Source organism: Mauremys mutica, chromosome 1 (genome assembly GCF_020497125.1).
Source record: "Mauremys mutica isolate MM-2020 ecotype Southern chromosome 1, ASM2049712v1, whole genome shotgun sequence".
NCBI classification, from domain to species: domain Eukaryota; kingdom Metazoa; phylum Chordata; order Testudines; family Geoemydidae; genus Mauremys; species Mauremys mutica.
The window spans coordinates 327,445,543-327,463,466 of NC_059072.1; the positions used below are offsets into that span (position 1 = coordinate 327,445,543).

Below are 17,924 nucleotides of genomic sequence, written 5' to 3' on the forward strand. Positions count from 1 at the left end.
GAGCTGGAAAAGATAAACAGAGAAGTTGGCTTACTTAGCAGAAGAGATGTGGTCCCACTGCATGTTCCTCCAAGCTGCCTGGTAACGAATCTCCTTTAGTTCAGCACACCATTCTGTGTTTTCATATTCCAAGCCTTTTAAATAGGTGGAAAGAGTATGGCAAAGCCCAAAATTCTGCAAAGCCTACAATCAGTAAGATTAAAAAAAAAGAAAAAAGGCAACATATCACTAGTCTGGGCTGCTTTTCGAATGGATTTGCTTACCCTTTTGTTATCAAAGTAAGATTTCCAGGTGTGGAACTACCATTATTTCTAACCTAAGAACTCTGTAAGTGTAAAGCATTCACAAATAAAAAGGCTCCAGCCTAAGCCACGCCCCAAAACATCCTCCACAGAACAAATCTTCTTGACACATGAGAAATGAACTGCCTGTGCAATTTTTTCATTCCCTGACTCTTGGGCAGTAGCACCACAGCAGATCACTGACTAAAGGGTCTTCTGCACTGGTGGCATGAAGGATTGCCAAGATTTTTCCCTAATTAAGCCTCAGTACGCCTGTGGAATTGGTAAAGGATCTTTCTATATATTTGGATCATTTAACCAAGTAAAGAAATGCAGCTACTCCTGAAGAGGAATATGACAGATGTTCAATAGTGCATAGCAGTAGCAAATGGTTTTGGAGCAATAAAGGAAGAATCTCAGATTAAACTGAAACTGCAGGAGGAAATTTAGATAGGCAGAAATTAGTTAGAATTTAGCCAAATATTTGGGGTGAACATCCCATGTGCCACAGTGTATTTAATGACCGTATGTAGACAAGACCTCAATTTTACTTTTTATCTGGAAAATGGTACCATCCAGCAGGACAGTGTACTGGAGGATTACTTCCATAGCAGTGGTTTTCAACCTGTGGTCCACAGACTATGTCTAAGGGATCCACAAAAGGTTGTCGTTGCCACAGAACATTGGTTTCCAACCTGTGGTCCGCAGACTATGCTTAAGATTTCCAAAGAGGTCTGTACCTCCGTTTGAAATTTTTTAGGTGTCCGCAAATGAAAAAAGGTTAGAAGCCACTGCTCTATAGTGATTCAGATGGCAGAGCACTAACTGTACCATTACTTCCTGCAGCAACTGTGTTTTTAGGAGATCTTGATTTTGAGTAATGACTTAATTCTTAGTTTGAAATATATGACGTGTGTCATAGCACAAGGTGATATGGTTGCAGGCTTCCAAGATGAAAATACAATATAGCATCTCATACTAATAATATGCAGCGTGGTCATAGTTAAAGTGCTCCTATATGAAAATACATCAAAGACTAAAGCCCAGACAATTATATTAATAGAATTCCAGAACAAAATCAATTTCAGGTTTACTGAAGCAAGAATACTTCTGATCACTAGAGGGCGTGATTCCTGTATTTATTTCCTATTAAAGGAGTGAATTACCTCTATTATTCCTGCCTGGCGAGTAGCTGGAGGGAGGCTTGCTTCAAGGTCATATGTTACAAGGGCCTTTCCCCATATGGCCTCGTGCTCATATGTTCTTATCCTGTTACACGTAAAGAGTAGTTCTGAGATTTCAAATGCTTCATGAATAAAACTATGTTTTTATAAAAAATGAATAAATTGTACCTAGCTAATGGCTGTAACATTCTTCCTCCACCACAGCCATAGAGACTATCAGGCTCTCCTATACTTCTGTATATTTCCATGAGAAGGTCCTACGACATATCATCACAAAACAAAACATTTCATAAATTACTTTGGAACATATTCAATTATAGTATACATAAATATCTATATATATGCATTAGAAAATCACGTCCGAGATGGTTAACAATGCTTGACATATACATCCACTGAAATCAAAAGCAGAAATACTGAGATTACATTTTAGTGCAATATTGTCAGACTTCCTAGACCAGAGACTCTCTAAAAGCTTATGTTAAGATTTTAAAAGGCATCATCAGAATTTAGCAAATTTGGCTAAAAGGCAAAAAGTAGCATAAAATTAATCGACATAAGATGTACAAGCTGACAAGCTGAAAGTTGGTGAATGTGATTTATGAAGAATGAAATATTAGTTGAGAGCGATTACTGACTCAGAATAAGTAGTAAATAGATTTGTGCAACATGACACAAATGCAGAGTATACTATTGTGTGACACCACAGTCATGCTGTTTTGATCGGAGAGCACCATTCTTGGTCATTCAAACTCACTATGAACATCCACTTGCTATATTTTATTGATATATGCAAAATCTCTCTGGAACAAAAGCTCAGTCAACAGTGACCATATGGATCAGTTCTTTTATGAGCAAAAATTGTTTCTCCGTGTTTTTATACAACTTCCTGCTACTGCTATTTCAGATGAGTTAGTGTGAGCAAGGCCTGATGTGTTTCCAAATATCCTATTCAGCTCATCAATAAAGGCAATTGAACGTTTTATTTTGAACTAGAGCTGGTAAAAAATAGTTACTCAAAAAAGTTTCGAAAGCGGGATGGGGGAGCAGAAGGGAACATTTAAGAAAATTTTTCTCTGAGTTTTGACCAGCTGGGTTCAAAACTCAAACAAGAAATACTGCTTACATTGGAAATACGTATGTTAATTATTTCATTTCATTAGGTAGGTTTACTTTAAGATTAGATAATACTTCATATGAGGAAGGCACTATTCCATACCTGTAAGCTTATTCCGGTTTCTTCTTTACTTTTCTCATTCAAACTGCTAATAGTTGGACTTTGGCTTTCTTCTTCAAATGTTAGATTTTTAGATGCTTTGAAAGCAGATCTATAAGAAGGGGACAAACATGTTGAATTAATTGAAAATAAGTACAGGCCACAGAGATGCTAAAATAATTCCTAAAAGGGCCAGATCCCTGGTGTTTCAGAGAAGAACTTGGCATACCTTGGAGTTGGGCAGTTTCCTACAACCTTTCTGCTTTTAATAGTGAATGCCACTAGATGCCAAACCAGCCCCCAATGGAAGTTAGAGTAAGTCTTGTGGTTGCTCTAACTTATGCTGATGAATAACAACTTCCAAGGAGTTGCTCAGTTAGTCAGTATGGCCGGTTGTTACATCTCCACCCTACCTGAAATGATGTATACCAGTGGTGGGCAACCTATGGCCCATGGGCCGCACACGGCCCATCAGGGTAATCCATTGGTGAGCTGCGAGACAGTATTTACATTGACCATCTGCAGGCATGGCCGCCCGCAGCACCCAGTGGCCGTGGTTTGCTCACTGCTTTAATTCTGTGAAGTTATTCTGAGCCAAAATTCACTACATTCAGTATTGTATCAGTGTAAAAAATAATAATAATGTATTACATAGGAAAGCTATATGCTCATTGTATATATCATTCATGTCCACACTCAGTATATTATGAGACGCTGAACATTAAAACCACGTAATTCTGGGTACCATTCTGTTTAAATTTCCCACCCCACTCCTCCATTTCTGATATAATATAAGCAGGTAATTTGTCCTGAACTGCTAGAGCTAAAATTTAATACACTATCTTATTTGGAAGGTGAGATTTAAGACTTTTGGATGATAGAATGTATTAGTTTTTAGCTCAAGCTGTTTGCAAGATATCAGCCACTAAAATCATGCTGGAACTGAAGTGAGAAGAAAGTGTTCTGGTAGGTAATCAGAATGATATGATTTTAACATCTGATAGCTACCATTCTGTCAGGGCTGGAGACACTTTGGTGTTCTCGTGCAAGTACTTTCAGGGCCATTACATTTTTCTGAGCTTAAAAAAGGAAGATTTGTCTTCCTGATATATAATTCACTTTTCCTTTTCCAACAAAACACCACTGTACAAACACCCACAACATGGCTTGTTTTGACTGAAATGTGAAGAATCTGTAATTCCTCAAGTATAGTACCTTTTTTGTTGTTTGTCTAAGTTTATCTTGTCTGCGTAGATTTCTGTGTAGAGCAAAGCTGTGAAGTGAGCAGCACAAGATTGTGCTACCATAGCAACCTCAAGGTAATTCAAATCCAGCCAGAAACTGTCATCAAAAACTGTACCTGAAAGAGATCTAGTTAAATACAGCATTAATACTAATGTAATAATATGAGGCCTGCCCTGTAACTTAAAGCTAAACAAAAGAAATACACTGTAACAGTAAAGCCTATGCCAACAGGTACTGTTTTATCTCTAAAAAGAAAGAAACGTACCTATACTTTGTAAGATATTTCCAGACAAAAGGTTTTTAGAAACTGCATTCAGTTTAATCTACAACAACCCTTCTGAGGACCCCTATTTTCAAGGGTAATCAGAGTGCAATTTCCAGGTATATATGCAATAAAATGTCACTAGTGTGACATATATTACTTTATCATATAAATACACAATGTGTATCTATTACTTTGAATGGTTTGTTTTCTTATTACAATTATTTAAGTGGTGTTCATGTACATTGTAACCCTCTCCAAGGCATCACCAAGTTTTAGTCTAGAGAAAAAAAGTAAATCTAAAATCAAAGCTAATTTTAAAAATAGATAAAACTCACCTCTTTTGACTTCTCAAGTAATCAACAACATCAAGCATTGTTCGCCGAGATACTTTATCTAAACCTCCACGAATAAAGGTTTCTGGTTCTACAATTTATATGAAAAGAGAGAGAAGTGTGAATACACATCATAAAATGTCTGATGGTAAAAAAAAAAGGTGTTGTTTACATTAAGGTGAATGATTAAACAGTGAATAATTGCACAGACAAGATTTTCTAAATGCTGACTGGCTAAAACTGGTGTATGTTATATATCTAGTGTTAGAAACATAGGCTACATCTACACTACACACCACCGGCGAAGGCATGTAGTGTTCGTGTAGTTACATGCTGCAGTGAAAAGCACACCGTGTCCACATTGTGCGTGTAGCTACACCTCAGTGAAAGGCTCTGTGGAAGGGACGCAGCACGGAAAGGCTTCAGATGCCTTGTTGCTAGAGCCTTTCACTGCAGTGAGGAAAGACTCCGGAAGCAGGGAGCTTCTAGAATCTTTCCCTGTGGCGAGGAAAGGCTCCAGCAGTGAGGAGCTGCCAGAATTTTTCCCTCTGCGAGAGCCTTTCCCCATTGCTGCAGTCTTTTCTTGTGGTGTGGAAGGGCTGTAGCAGCTGGGAGCTGGCAGAATCTTTTCCTACTCCTGGAGTCTTTCACTGTGGCAGGGAAGGGCTGATGCAGCAGGACACTACACAGGTAAAAACAGCTGTGCCGACAGGGAGGCATGGCTTGGGCGAGTAGAGAGCCATGTAGCGTACACACTCGAGTACATACCCACACCTATCAGGCATGTATTTACTCCACATGCCTATGCACCGCCTCACTGTCTACACTGGTATTTATACCAGTGCTAGGGGTGCTACTCAGGTATGTACACTATACGTCTGCCGTAAGACGTGCAGTGCAGACGCACCCTTAGAAAAAGAGGAGGAAATCATCACTTTTCCATGCCATTTTCATGTCATTACCTGAATTGGAATTTGCAGGTGTAGTTGATCTGCTGGATGATGAGGAGTATCTGCAACAAGCTGTGAAAAACCTCTGTATATACATGGACAGAAGATTTCGCCAAGATTCATTTGAATCATGAAGCAGGATATCATGAATCAGGTACGGGAGCAAAGTCTGACAAAAGTCTGTTTTCACCTGGAACCCACAAGCACACACAGTCAGCTGCTGGAAAACACATTTCTCAGCTACTAACTATAGTCAAGGTCCACTGGCCAATATGACTCTTTTACTGTACAACAAATAAAATGAGCTTTATCAACTCATGCATATTAATATAGTATCTGAATGCCTACTAAAAGAGTGCTTTGAATATTTTTTTCTATTTGAAAAAATGGTGATTTTATAACAGAAATTATCTGATATTAATAGGAGTTATGACTAAGTTTGCCACAATTATCTGTGGCAGCTGTGCACGGAAGCTATATATAAACTGAGCTCACCTCACACATTGGTTTCAGTAACTGAAGAACTTCATTTCTCACACCTCCACTGTCCAGTAATGAACAAGTCAGGTTCTTGATCCAGGTATCATGACTTACACTCTGAGGAATCCACACACTTGCATCATCCAGGTTTTCTGAAGGACTCTCTCTTCCATTACTTGGTACTTCTAAAAACTAGACAGAAACAAAAATTAAATAAAAAAATGCAAGGATGTGTTCTTTTTCTAAAAAATAACCAGCATACGCACAATTTGGTCCAAAAATTTAGATGAACAACAAAATTAAACACACACAATGCAGAGTCTGTCTGGATGAAAACATTTAATCAGGCTTAGTTTATATTATAAAATAAATGTAATGTGCAATATTTATGCATGGTTATAATTAAAACCAAAGAAATCTGGAAATAGTAATGGTGAAGTTTCTCCAGCAAGATCAAGGCCTCACTACACATCATATTTTAGGTTGCAAAGTCAAGTGCTTGAACGCTAGGAAATGCTTGATTTACAGTTGTTCATGCAACCTTATTTCTGCCCCTTTGTACTTCCATCACGTGCACTGAATTAGGCAGCAGTCTTGTGGAAAAAATAGTATGTGATCAAGTAAATAAGGTCTATTATCATAATGCATACATACAGAACTTCCTGATAACAAGGCTGTGGAGTACTTTCACAAAAAAGGTAATGGGAGCCCCACAGCATGCTCTATTTGGAACTAAACTTGATCTTGTAAACATTTCACTTAGTATCAGGTCTTTTAGTTAATGGGATGACTCACTGTAGTAAACATAAGGTAGAAAAATAAGCATTTGCAAAAATCAGTCCCCCGAGAAAGTACAAGAGGTAGGAAAGATGTACAAAAGGAACTAATAATGTACTGGCAGGAAGAGCGGGACTATCTTAAGGATCTTTTCCATCTCTAGATTCTGTAACACTGGTCTTCAGAAATTTTTACAGATCTATATTTGTTTTTATATTTTCTGTTCTCATTACCCTGAACTGCACAAAAATAAATAAAAGAAATACCTTCTTTCGAGACATTCTGAAAGGATGGAGATATATTAACATGGGATCAGCTTTGTTTTTGTAAATCTCCCAAAATTCATTACCAGCCTTGGTGGCTAAAATGTTTTTCAAACAGGCAGCAGCAGCAGATCGAACACCAATACTGAAAGGTAAGCATATCTGAGTAACAGATTCTTTAATAATTTAACATAACCTTATGAAGTCTATGTTAAAAAAGTATGTATATCAAAGATAATTCTAAAGGCATCTGACACTGATGAGCCATAGGATGTGAATTAACGATGTGTGTTACAAAAGAGACTGCAAATATTTACTTTAACACAAAAAGGCCCCAACTGGCATTGGGCAACAAGATCATTTAGCTAGAATCCACATCCAGCCCCTGACTAGAGGCATTCTAGAACACCACAGATTGATTGGAATATGAGTAATCTGAACCTCGAAGTGGATCATTAGTAGAGAGTTAACAGATTGTTGCTTGTGTGCAGGTATTAAATAAAATTATGAGACTGAAGGCAGAAAAACTCAAATATTGACTAGAAAACCTTTTTACAATAGCTACTTTTTTTCCACTGGTGTTCATTTAAGCACCAAATCAAATGTACACTTACCAATCATCTATTAAAGCATTATTTATTAGAGTCAGCATTATGAAGACCCACTGAAGTTCTCTATCTTCAAATAAGTCAACTGCCTTAGAATAGACTGCATTTTTACTATGTTGCAGAGTTATGGTGGAGAAATCTATAGGACCCAGTTCTCCCAAACAACTTCCAACAGCCTCTGCAAATACAAATATTACTTTTATAGTCTCCAAATAGTAGAGGAAAGAGCTTTATTTTTTTTTTAGCTGTGTATACGTGTGTGTGTGTATATGCATACATATTACATACAGTTTTATGTGAGTTGTGTTGGCCTTTCAACATCTCATGTTAGTAGAAACTCAGGGCATGCCTATACTACAAATTTAAATTTCTCTGTAAGTTTCTATGTTAGTTGAGCCCACAAAACCTTGGAGCTGCCAAGCCTTGGTGCAATGCCCAGACTCCTGGCAGGGAGCCTCAGTGGACCTGGGCTTCCCACGGGGAACCCAGGCAGCAGCCCAGCTGGGAGGCAGAGGGCAATCAGGAAATGAGTGGGGAGCTGTGTATGCACAGCCTGTCTCAGAGCGGGGAAACTGGGCAGCGGCACGGCTGGAAGCCAGGAACCCAGGGGCAGCTGGGATTTAGCTGGAGCCCCCGACCCACCATGGGTGGCTGCTTGGCTTTCTTGTCAATTTCACAGCTCCAGGACATGCACTGTTGCAAACAGAAGGAGATAGACAGACATATGTCTATTTCCTTGCTGCATTCATATAATCCATATTTGTGAGAACAGATTTTGGCTTTCAAGTTTTGACATGTCCACATTCAGCTGTAGCTATGAAAATTCTAGATCTTCTAAAATATATTGTATAACATTTCTTTTGCCATCACCAAGATGAGAAGAGACATTCTGCAGACATAAGGGTTGGGCTCTGATGCAAATTTAGCAAATTCTTAATAGAAATATATTGCAGGAATGACAAATGTATAGTTTTGTTTTCAGAAGTGCTGAGCAATGCCAGCTCCCATAATAGCTATTGCAATTGTGGGTGCTCATCAGCTCTGAATACCAGGTTTTTAGTTTTTCAGATGAGGAAGATCTAAATGCCTGGTTTACCACTACATACTAGATGTTTAAGTGAACAGCACTAATTTCAGCATCATAGGAAACATTTTGCAATTGCCAAAGATTAAAATAATTGTCATTTAGAGATACTAGTGCTAGTGTAGAAGATATACACATTCATGAGCAAAATTACTTACCTAAAACTGCCTTTTCACCTGTATGATTAACTGCTGTTTTGGCCAGTTGTAGCAAGCTCACCACCAACTTTACTATGACATAGTCCTGGGGTTTTTCTACCATTTAGAAGAAAAAAGGAAAGCATTAATATCTATTCCATGTCTATTTATAACACACAAATTATACTACTTGTAATTCTATTTCAACTAAGATCTCAAAATCCATTCTGAACATTAAAGGGGATAATTATCGGGTCAAATTTGGTACATAAAAGCTTTTATAAAACGTAACACAAACAGAAATGTTTCCATGCTTTTAAAAATCATCACTTCTTGAACCAACTTTTGTATATTACTTATTTAGTCATAGGATTCCCCAGAACTAAAATTTATATATATATTAGTTCCAGGATTTTATAATGGAAATGCAAACAGACTTCCAATTTTACCTTTGATAGCTGCATATATTAAACATTATCATGAGATAACCAAATTGGTATTTGCAGCATAGCATGATGTCATAACAACTGACTCATCATATTTTACTGCAAGAAAATATAGTTAATGTCTGGGATCTTCTGGTACTTATTACCTTCCTCTACAGTCAGCCCTTTCTCTATTAGATTTGTCTGAAACTTTTCATGTTTTTTAAACAATGTCTTGATTTTGTATTGAGGCAAGAGTGACTCAAACAGGGAGGAAAAAGAGGAATTTATCCAACCATGGAAAACATGGGAATTCAGGGCCAGATACAGAAATATGGTCATAAATATTGAAAACCTACAGCAATTTAAGCTGCTTTCCTTCCCTCACCTCCTCGCATTTCCAGTACCCTTTTTTGTTACTTTTGGAGAGATTTAAAACATGATAATGGCACAAAGAACTAAAGGAGGAAGGTAGGGAGGAGGAAGGGGATGGCTGAAACATCAATCAGGGAGAAAGTGGTATAGATAAGGGAGAGGAATTTTTAATTATTTTACTTCATGAATCTTTTTTATACGCGGGGAACCACGGCGGCTGGGGACGCGGGAAGCGGGTGGCTGGGGAACCGCGCGGCTGGAGAGCCGGGGAGCCGGCGGCTGGGGACACGGTGGGTCGGGGACGGGCTCGAGATATTAGGGTTCGGCAAATCGACATAACGGATGAGAAACTCATAAGACAAAGAGGGAGTTTGGCGGTTCCACTTGTAAACTGTCGACTTAATAGGATTGGCAAGTTAACCGAGGTCGACATAAATGGGTTCGACTGTATTTTTAATAAAAAACTGAATCCATGGTACAAAGACACATTCAGCTGTTTCCTTTTTTAAAAAAGCATTAATTTAAAATTGTTAAAGATCACAATTCAGTTTTTAAAATTCAACGTAGCTATGGACAAACTACCAAAATGTCCAGTCCACATTTCTGTTCATAAAAGGCCAGTTGGTTGATTCATATTTCAAACTTAATAGTAGTGTTTTTACATTGCAGTAGTGATTTTATTAAGTTGTTATAGCTAGTTGTGGGTATGCAGTAAATTCTATTATGGAACTGCAAAGTGCTTAACACAACAGGGCCTTCCACTCAGCTGAAGCCTCAATGTGCTTCTGTAACACAAACAGATTCATAATAGCAGCAAAGAATCCTGTGGCACCTTATAGACTAACAGATGTTTTGCAGCATGAGCTTTCGTGGGTGAATGTCCACTTCGGCATCCGGCAGGATTCTTTGCTGCTTTTACAGAACCAGACTAACACGGCTACCTCTCTGATACAGATTCATAATAAATAATCATCACTACAGAAATGTAGGGCTGGAAGGGCCTTGAGAAGTCAGCCATTCCCCCATGCTGAGGTAGGATCAAGTGAACCTAGACCATCCCTGACAGATGTTTGTCTAACCTGTTCTTAAAAACCTTCAATAATAACCCCATTGACAATAATTAAGGTAGTAAGTCAGTTTCCAGTTTATCCTTGATCTCCTGTAACTTGCACAAAAAAATCTGCTATCAGCCTGCAATTTCATAGTCTTCATTTTAGGCTAGAGGATTTAAAACAAACAAACAAAACAAACTGGAGGCTAATTGGACAAGCCATGGTTACCTTAAAGGACTTTAAAAACGTGTTTTAACATTTTTTGGTCAACTCATAATTCAGGAACGGCTTGGGCTCTAAGATTTCACACTTCAATGACACACTCATGATGACCTCTGAAAACTAAGTGTTAGGTCTTGTTTAATCTTAAGGAATTCCAATATTTTTATAAATGAATCCATATATTTTAAACTCTGTTTTGCAGACCTTGTGAAATCTGTATTAATCACACCAAAGTTGACAGTGTCCACAGGAAATCTTATACAGCCAACAAACAGTCTCTTGGAAGTTTGATACAATTTATAAGAGGTACTATGAAATATTAAAACTATTATAGGTAGAACGGTTAGCACTGCCTATTATAAAGGCTGTCTGACATTTCCCACTATAAGATCCTATTTTCAATCACTCATAACTTTGCCAAATGTAGCTGTTTGGGCTGTAATTTTCCATGTCAGGTGTCTGCCTCAGGCTGAATGTTTTGGGAGTTTTTTTGGGAAAATTTCACCCATAATAGTTCAGTCATTTCCAAGAATAAGGCTAGGGAAATGTTAATGTCTAGTCCATGTAAAAAAAAAATCTGGCAACCTTTTTATGAACAGCTCTAGCATCCCACATGCTTTGGAGCCAGGAACTTTGGCAAGGGGGTGACCTCTGTCTCAGTGGTGTGTCTTTTGCTATCTCTGTGAAAATTCACTCAAATTTGGCCAAGTTATAAGCCTTTGAACAACTGCAGGTTCACACATGCTCAATGGAGATTTCTATTTTAGCAGCTAAAATCTGTAAAGATTCCATCTTCAAAGAGCATGCTTGAGCTGTTCACAGTTCTTATGTGTGATCAGATTGCGCATGTCCCATACCCCCAGAGTGACTGAGCACACTCCAGCAGTGAATTGCTGCTCTGGGCCAAGGTGGGCACCAGAATTGAGCCTGTCTTTGCTGGGCTCTTTGGCTCCCCGCTTCTGGCGTCCAGAGAGTGTGGAAGAAGAAGGTTTTAATTTAAAGGGAAAAACAGCTGGACTGAGTCAAGGAAAAGGAGAAGATTGGGACAAGGAGCCTGGTGAGATGATAGTGAATGTATTCTGCTCATATATACAAATATATCTACAAAAAAGCAGGTGTAGTTATATCACTCATATGGCATTATGTATTGTATAATACTACGAGAAATTTCACAGTTTGCATCATAATTTATATAATACATATCAGTCTGGTGTATGTGTGAAATTACACCAGTGTTATTTTACTAATCAAAAGAATACAGCATGTAGAGGAAGAAATGAAGCATGGTATCAGAAGTTTGTACCCTGGAAGTTTTTCATGAGATCCTTCATCTGATCTTTATGTTGTTCCAGTTGTTTGCGTAAATCATTTAATCCTTCAAGTCTTGCAAATGGCAGAGAGTCACAGAAACTTACTGATAAGAAGTGGTTAATTTCCTGTAAAACAACATTTTTGTAATAAGTATACACTACATATACTATGTTTTAAGTGGAGAAATGGTTCTCAAAGGTATTTCACAGCAATGTGAACACTAACAGATATGAAATGTACACAAGAATTGAAAGACAAACAAATTGATTAGCTCCTAAAACTAGGGATAGATTAAAAAAAATCAACATGTCTAATTTAAGGGGAAATAATCTTTCTATTCCCTATCATAAAGTCAGTACATTTGCCTCAGTTGAAAGGGACCCATTACCATGACTGTGTCATGTAGCCCAAATGAAATAGTTTATTACCTCCAAAAGTGAAAATGCTCCTTTACTGTATTTGATTTTCTGCTGAGTAGCACGCACATCTTTAAAAGCAGGATGCTCAGGAAAAGGATCTAAATGTTTGATTGTTTGGTACAAGTTTTCATTATCCTTGTTATCTATCACTAGGTACTTCAACAAGTCTAGGACCTGAATATTAAATAAAATTAATTAAAAAAAAAAAACAGCTTAATAAGAAAAAAGGCTCCTCAAGCCAAGCACAATATTCTATGAAATAACATTTATGCATTCTATACAGACTAAATTCTTCCAAACGGATAATTGAATGTAACCAAAAATTCATAAACTATGTGTTTTACATTATTGCATGTTTTAAAGTGTTTAAAAACATTCACGGACAATATAATATTTGTTTGCAGTGTTACTGTAAGCCATGTCAGTCCCAGGATGCTAGAGAAACAAGGTGGATGAGGTAATATCTTTTATTAGACCAAGTTCTGCTGGTGACAGAGACAAGTTTTTGAGCTTACACAGAGCTCTTCTTCAGGTCCAAGTATGTTTCCCAGATCTGAAGAAGAGCTCTGTGGAAGCTCGAAAACTTGTGTCTCTCACCAATGGAAGTTAGTCCATTAAAAGATATTACCTCACACACCTTGTCTTTCTAATGTAATATTCGTAATTTATTGAGGCTTAAAACAGAGATAGGATAATAGTGAAGTAACTGATACAAATATTCTATAATTTAACAATGTATTTGATTTTCTTACTGTTGAAAGCTATAATATTTTGCATTATTTGGTTGACTTACTTTGCTGTTAATCTGAATGCCTAATAGTGTTACTAGAATAAATTAAATATTAATAAGGCTAGTATATGTCATGCTATCACAGATTCTACAGTTTTTGCTGTTTTTATTTAAGTTTGGCTGCTCGGCTGCTTAAAAGTCCACTGCAGAACTCCTTTAAATATTTTTTAAAATTAAGTTGCTAAGCTCTCTAAGTGCAAAGAAATTCTTCCAAAAGTGACCCAAGTGTAACAAATTTGGTGCCATTAGCCTAAAAATTACCAATATACAGTGCTTCTGCAGAGGTTCCTGTATTTTATATAAAGATATAAGATGACAGGAGAGCTGTAAAGCCATGTCATTTAGGAATTTATAATATGCTTTATTATAGTAAGACATAGAATTATTTATATGAGTTATGTTAACATTCTATGTGTATTGGGATTTTCGTATTTGAATGAATTTATTGTGGTTTTGGTACATTTTAATTAAATAATCACATATTATATTTGGAAAAAAAATTGTGCTGTTGTCTTAGGCTTTTTTTTTTTCAGCTAAATCATGGGCTGTATTTTTTGCCTTGACAAATCTGTAATTTTCCCAATTTATTGCCATGACAATCCTTAAATATAAACAAAACTGTGCAGACAACAACAATACAGCTCTCTCCGTTGACCAAGAACTTGTATGCTAAATTTCAGCAAAAAGGACAATTTTACAGGAAGGCACAAACCTAAAATACAGGGTTTGGAGAGCAGAAGTGCTGCAATAACCTTAACTATGGAGATGCAAATGCACCTTTACTGATAGTTTGCTTTAAAGCCACTAAGCAACCAAAACACAGAACTGAATATTTGCCAGTCTGAAATATCTAGACATGGGGTAGTCAGTAGGTGGACCGCAGGCCAAATCTGGACCACCAGACACTTTTGAACGGACCCTGAAATCTTTTTATTTACTTATCATTATTTTCTCTGGAGTCTGGACCTTGACCAAGAAATGTGGAACTTGGCAAAAAATAACTGACTACCCCTGACCTACGCTAACAACATATCTACATAGAAAAATGCAGTCTATACACATCTATATCTGAAGTAAAGTTCTGTCCATATATTTCCCTTCAATAGTGGTTTGTGCTACAGGGCTAAACAAAAGATGTCTAAGAAGCAGAAATGTAGTAAAAGCTGTACTTTTCTTCGTGAAAAAGGCCATTAAAAAATCTTATGAAATAACTGACAACTGGTAACAAATGAAAAAATCTGTGTTGTAACCCTAGAGGATATAGAAAAAGGTGACTAAACATTATGTTTAAAACACAGATAGAAGTATTAGTTATAAAAATGTTGACTTGAACTAACTACAAAAGCCAGGAGGCATATAATAAAGAAAAGCAATGAGTGCATCTTCTGAAAAGCTACCTGCTTCTGAATTTCAGGCTGGTCCCTGACGAGAGGTATTAGCGTTCCAACCACAACATGAAGGTGATTCTCGAGGGCATCCTTACAATATGTGACTGCTGCATGGCAAACATGATTTAGAAGGTCACAGCAGAGAGAAAAGCTGCGCATGGACATGTCTCTGCCAAGACAGGGTCTGCCACGGGGGGGGAAAAAAGTGTGAGCAATTAAATTAAAAAAACAAATATTTCCATTGTCAAAGTACTAACCCTTTGCATGACAGGGAGAAATGGGGGAGGGAGCATATCTACATCATATTTAAAAGGCAGTGATTTCAGTCTTAAAATGGTTGACCCAATCATCACAGGGATTTAGATTTCTGGATTGAATAGTACCAAATCCCCAAGTCCTTCCATCATTGTTACATATGCTAAATTTAGCCACTGTCAATATGGTTTAATTCAACAGAGTCAAACAAGAGTGAAAAAGAAACAGATCTCCTCCTCTACGGAGGAAAAAAAAAGTATATAGGCTGCCACACATTAAAGGTAATGGATTTTGTTGTAAGGAGCACTTGAGTGGGGAATTCTCTGATCACATCCTCCCTCTTGTGTAGTGGATGTGCTGTTATAACAGCTCCTGTATTCCTGTGGAATCTGCCACAATATATTGAATTTGTCACATCACAGAACCATACTCTAGAATCTAGACAGTCTATGGGAGTTAAGGCACCCAACTCTCACTGAAATTCTTAGGGCCCTTTGAAAATTCCAGACTAAGCTATCACTAAATACAAATATATATGCTTCTAGCCTTTATAGATTTGAAGATAATCATGCCAAATGTAAACTGAGTTTAAGCTGACATGGTGATCGTTTTCTGAATGTGCAGACAACCCAAAACAATGTTAATTGACTCATTCATCACTACAGATTGTTCCCTCTAAAATCTAAAGATAGCAATTTAAATTATTGCACTCTTGACCATTTTAGCTGAAACATCCAAATGATGTGTTTAGTCCCATAATACCAAATTGCTTTCCTCACCTCCTCAGTTGCCAAAAGCATCAGCTGTTCCCTACTCACCTGCTAAAACCTCCTGCTTAACCCTTAGCCTCTACAATGAAGTTATATGTTGTCAACACAAAAATCTGCAGATATTAAAAATTGAAAATGTGGGAAAAGTGTAAAATAAATATTATGGGCTACTGTACTGATAATTTATTCACTTTCAGAATTAACTGGTTCATATTCTCTATTTTTAAATTTAATGGAAGCTGTGCAGCAGACTGCAGAGACCTTGTCACAGAATTTAGGTCTAAGCTTGCAAACTTGTGCGAGTAAGCAGTGTAGGAGTTCATGAGGGAGAAGAAATCATGTTATTTATCAAGGAAGAGGGCAGACAGAGAATAAACAAAACAGAAGTTATAATAGTCACAGAGCTTTCTCCAAAGGCTGTTGGGGTGCAGGAGTAGAGGTAAAGCCAGGGCATTAAAGAAGCTAACGTGGTGGCAGAAGAGAGTTAGTGGGTGAAGAAAAGGAGGCAGAGTAAAAGTTGAGAAGTCGACAGAAGGGAAGTTAATAGACTGACATCATGGGGAACGGGAGAGTACTGTTTAAACAGGGCAAGTGGTGGGCAGAGAAAGAATTCAGAGACAAATGAATAAGAAAGCAGGATTTGTTGAAGACTAGACTATAAAAAATTTCAATGATCTGAATAATATTCTGGGTTAGTGAAATACCCTTATACTTTGTTATATTAGCAGACAGCATTGCAATCTCAAACATTCCTTGGAGTAGCAACATTGGAAGCTTTACAGAAAAAGGCAGAAGAGGAGATTTACCAAATGTTATGTTCACAATGAAGGTGATTTCATAATACTGGCTGTTTTCTGATTAACTTTGCTTTGGTATCAAGTAGCAAATTTTAGTTTTTGTTGCGAAGTTGTGTGTCATTTCGAGCCATATACTCAACAGATTTACTAACATTTAAATGATCAAAATGTCCAGGGAAGTCAGCCTACAAGAGACTGAAATTCAACAAAAAGACCCATCTTCCATAGTCCAATAAATAGGGCTGTGCTCAGGGAAGAAGACCTATAACTAGGGTGACCAGATGTCCTGTTTTTAAAGGGACAGTCCCATATTTAGGCCCTCCTGCAGGTGTCCAACTTTTTCTTAAAAACAGGTACACTGTCCCGTATTTTCTCTCTCCCCCACATCAGAAGTGGCGGGTCCTGCTGCTGGCTGGATCCCTGATTGCCAGCCGCCTGAGCAATGAGTGGGGGGTCCAGTGGCTAACGACAGGGGTAGGTGTGCAAGGATGGTGGCGGGGCAAAGCTGCAGTGTGTGGGGGCGGCTGCTCCCCCTGCTGGTCCCTCAGCGCAGCCCCTGCTGTGCGCCAGCTCTCGGCCAGTAGGGCCCCATTCCCCACCCTGTTTCTGGCTGACACTGGCTGCATGCTGCGAGCTGCGGTGGCGGGCAGGCGCCAGGCAGCGGCTGGCTACATGTTGCCTCTGTTGCCCACCCACTGGCCCTTTATGTGCTTCCCCTCTTGCTGTCCTCTCCCTGCTTTGTCCCTTCACCCCAGCAACCCTGCTGCTCCTCCGTATCTCCCTAGCCAGGGCCCATCCTGCTCCCAGTGCTGTGAGGAGAACTAGCCCCTGGATGGAGTGCTCAGTTCACCAGCAGCCTGGCCGGCAGGCTCCTTCGTTCCCCCACTGCCTCTGGCTGGGCCGGCGCCCAGGGAAAGTCCAAGACCCTCCAGCCCAGGACGCTGGCCAGGAGGAGACAAGCCCTGCATGTGCCAAAGCCCCGTGCAGCATTGTCATGGGAAAGCCTCTCTGCCCCTCACCTAAGCTCTGGAGTGGAGCGGGGGAAGTGATTTCCAGCCTGGTCATGCCATGACCCTGCAGGCTCCACAGCAGCCCCCCGGGCAGGGGCTTAGCACCCTCTTCACCTGCCTCCCCTGGTCCTGCCCCCAGGGAGTGTGGGGCTGCTCCGTCCCCTAGGCACATTTTCCTGCTGAGCCACCTCTCTGGCTGGTTTCGTTAAAGCCCCTGCAGTCAGGTTCCCTGGGCCCTGGTGTACAATGCATCCTAAAGGGCTTAACCCCTTCCAGCCTGCGCTGTAG

General features: G+C 38.8%; 1 protein-coding gene across 1 annotated transcript in view; it reads right to left on the reverse strand.

Annotated features, from left to right (window-relative positions):
- Positions 1-17,924, reverse strand: part of ATM (ATM serine/threonine kinase) — a 111,929-nt gene that overhangs the window by 38,815 nt on the left and 55,190 nt on the right. Inside the window, exons 30-43 of the mRNA XM_045018371.1 lie at positions 14,814-14,988; positions 12,636-12,800; positions 12,200-12,332; positions 8,844-8,939; positions 7,608-7,779; positions 6,997-7,138; positions 5,969-6,145; positions 5,486-5,663; positions 4,527-4,614; positions 3,897-4,052; positions 2,685-2,793; positions 1,634-1,722; positions 1,448-1,550; positions 35-183 (exon numbers count right to left, since the gene is read on the reverse strand). Coding sequence (XP_044874306.1) covers positions 35-183; positions 1,448-1,550; positions 1,634-1,722; positions 2,685-2,793; positions 3,897-4,052; positions 4,527-4,614; positions 5,486-5,663; positions 5,969-6,145; positions 6,997-7,138; positions 7,608-7,779; positions 8,844-8,939; positions 12,200-12,332; positions 12,636-12,800; positions 14,814-14,988 — 1,932 coding nt within the window. The remainder of the gene's footprint in view (positions 1-34; positions 184-1,447; positions 1,551-1,633; positions 1,723-2,684; positions 2,794-3,896; positions 4,053-4,526; positions 4,615-5,485; positions 5,664-5,968; positions 6,146-6,996; positions 7,139-7,607; positions 7,780-8,843; positions 8,940-12,199; positions 12,333-12,635; positions 12,801-14,813; positions 14,989-17,924) is intronic.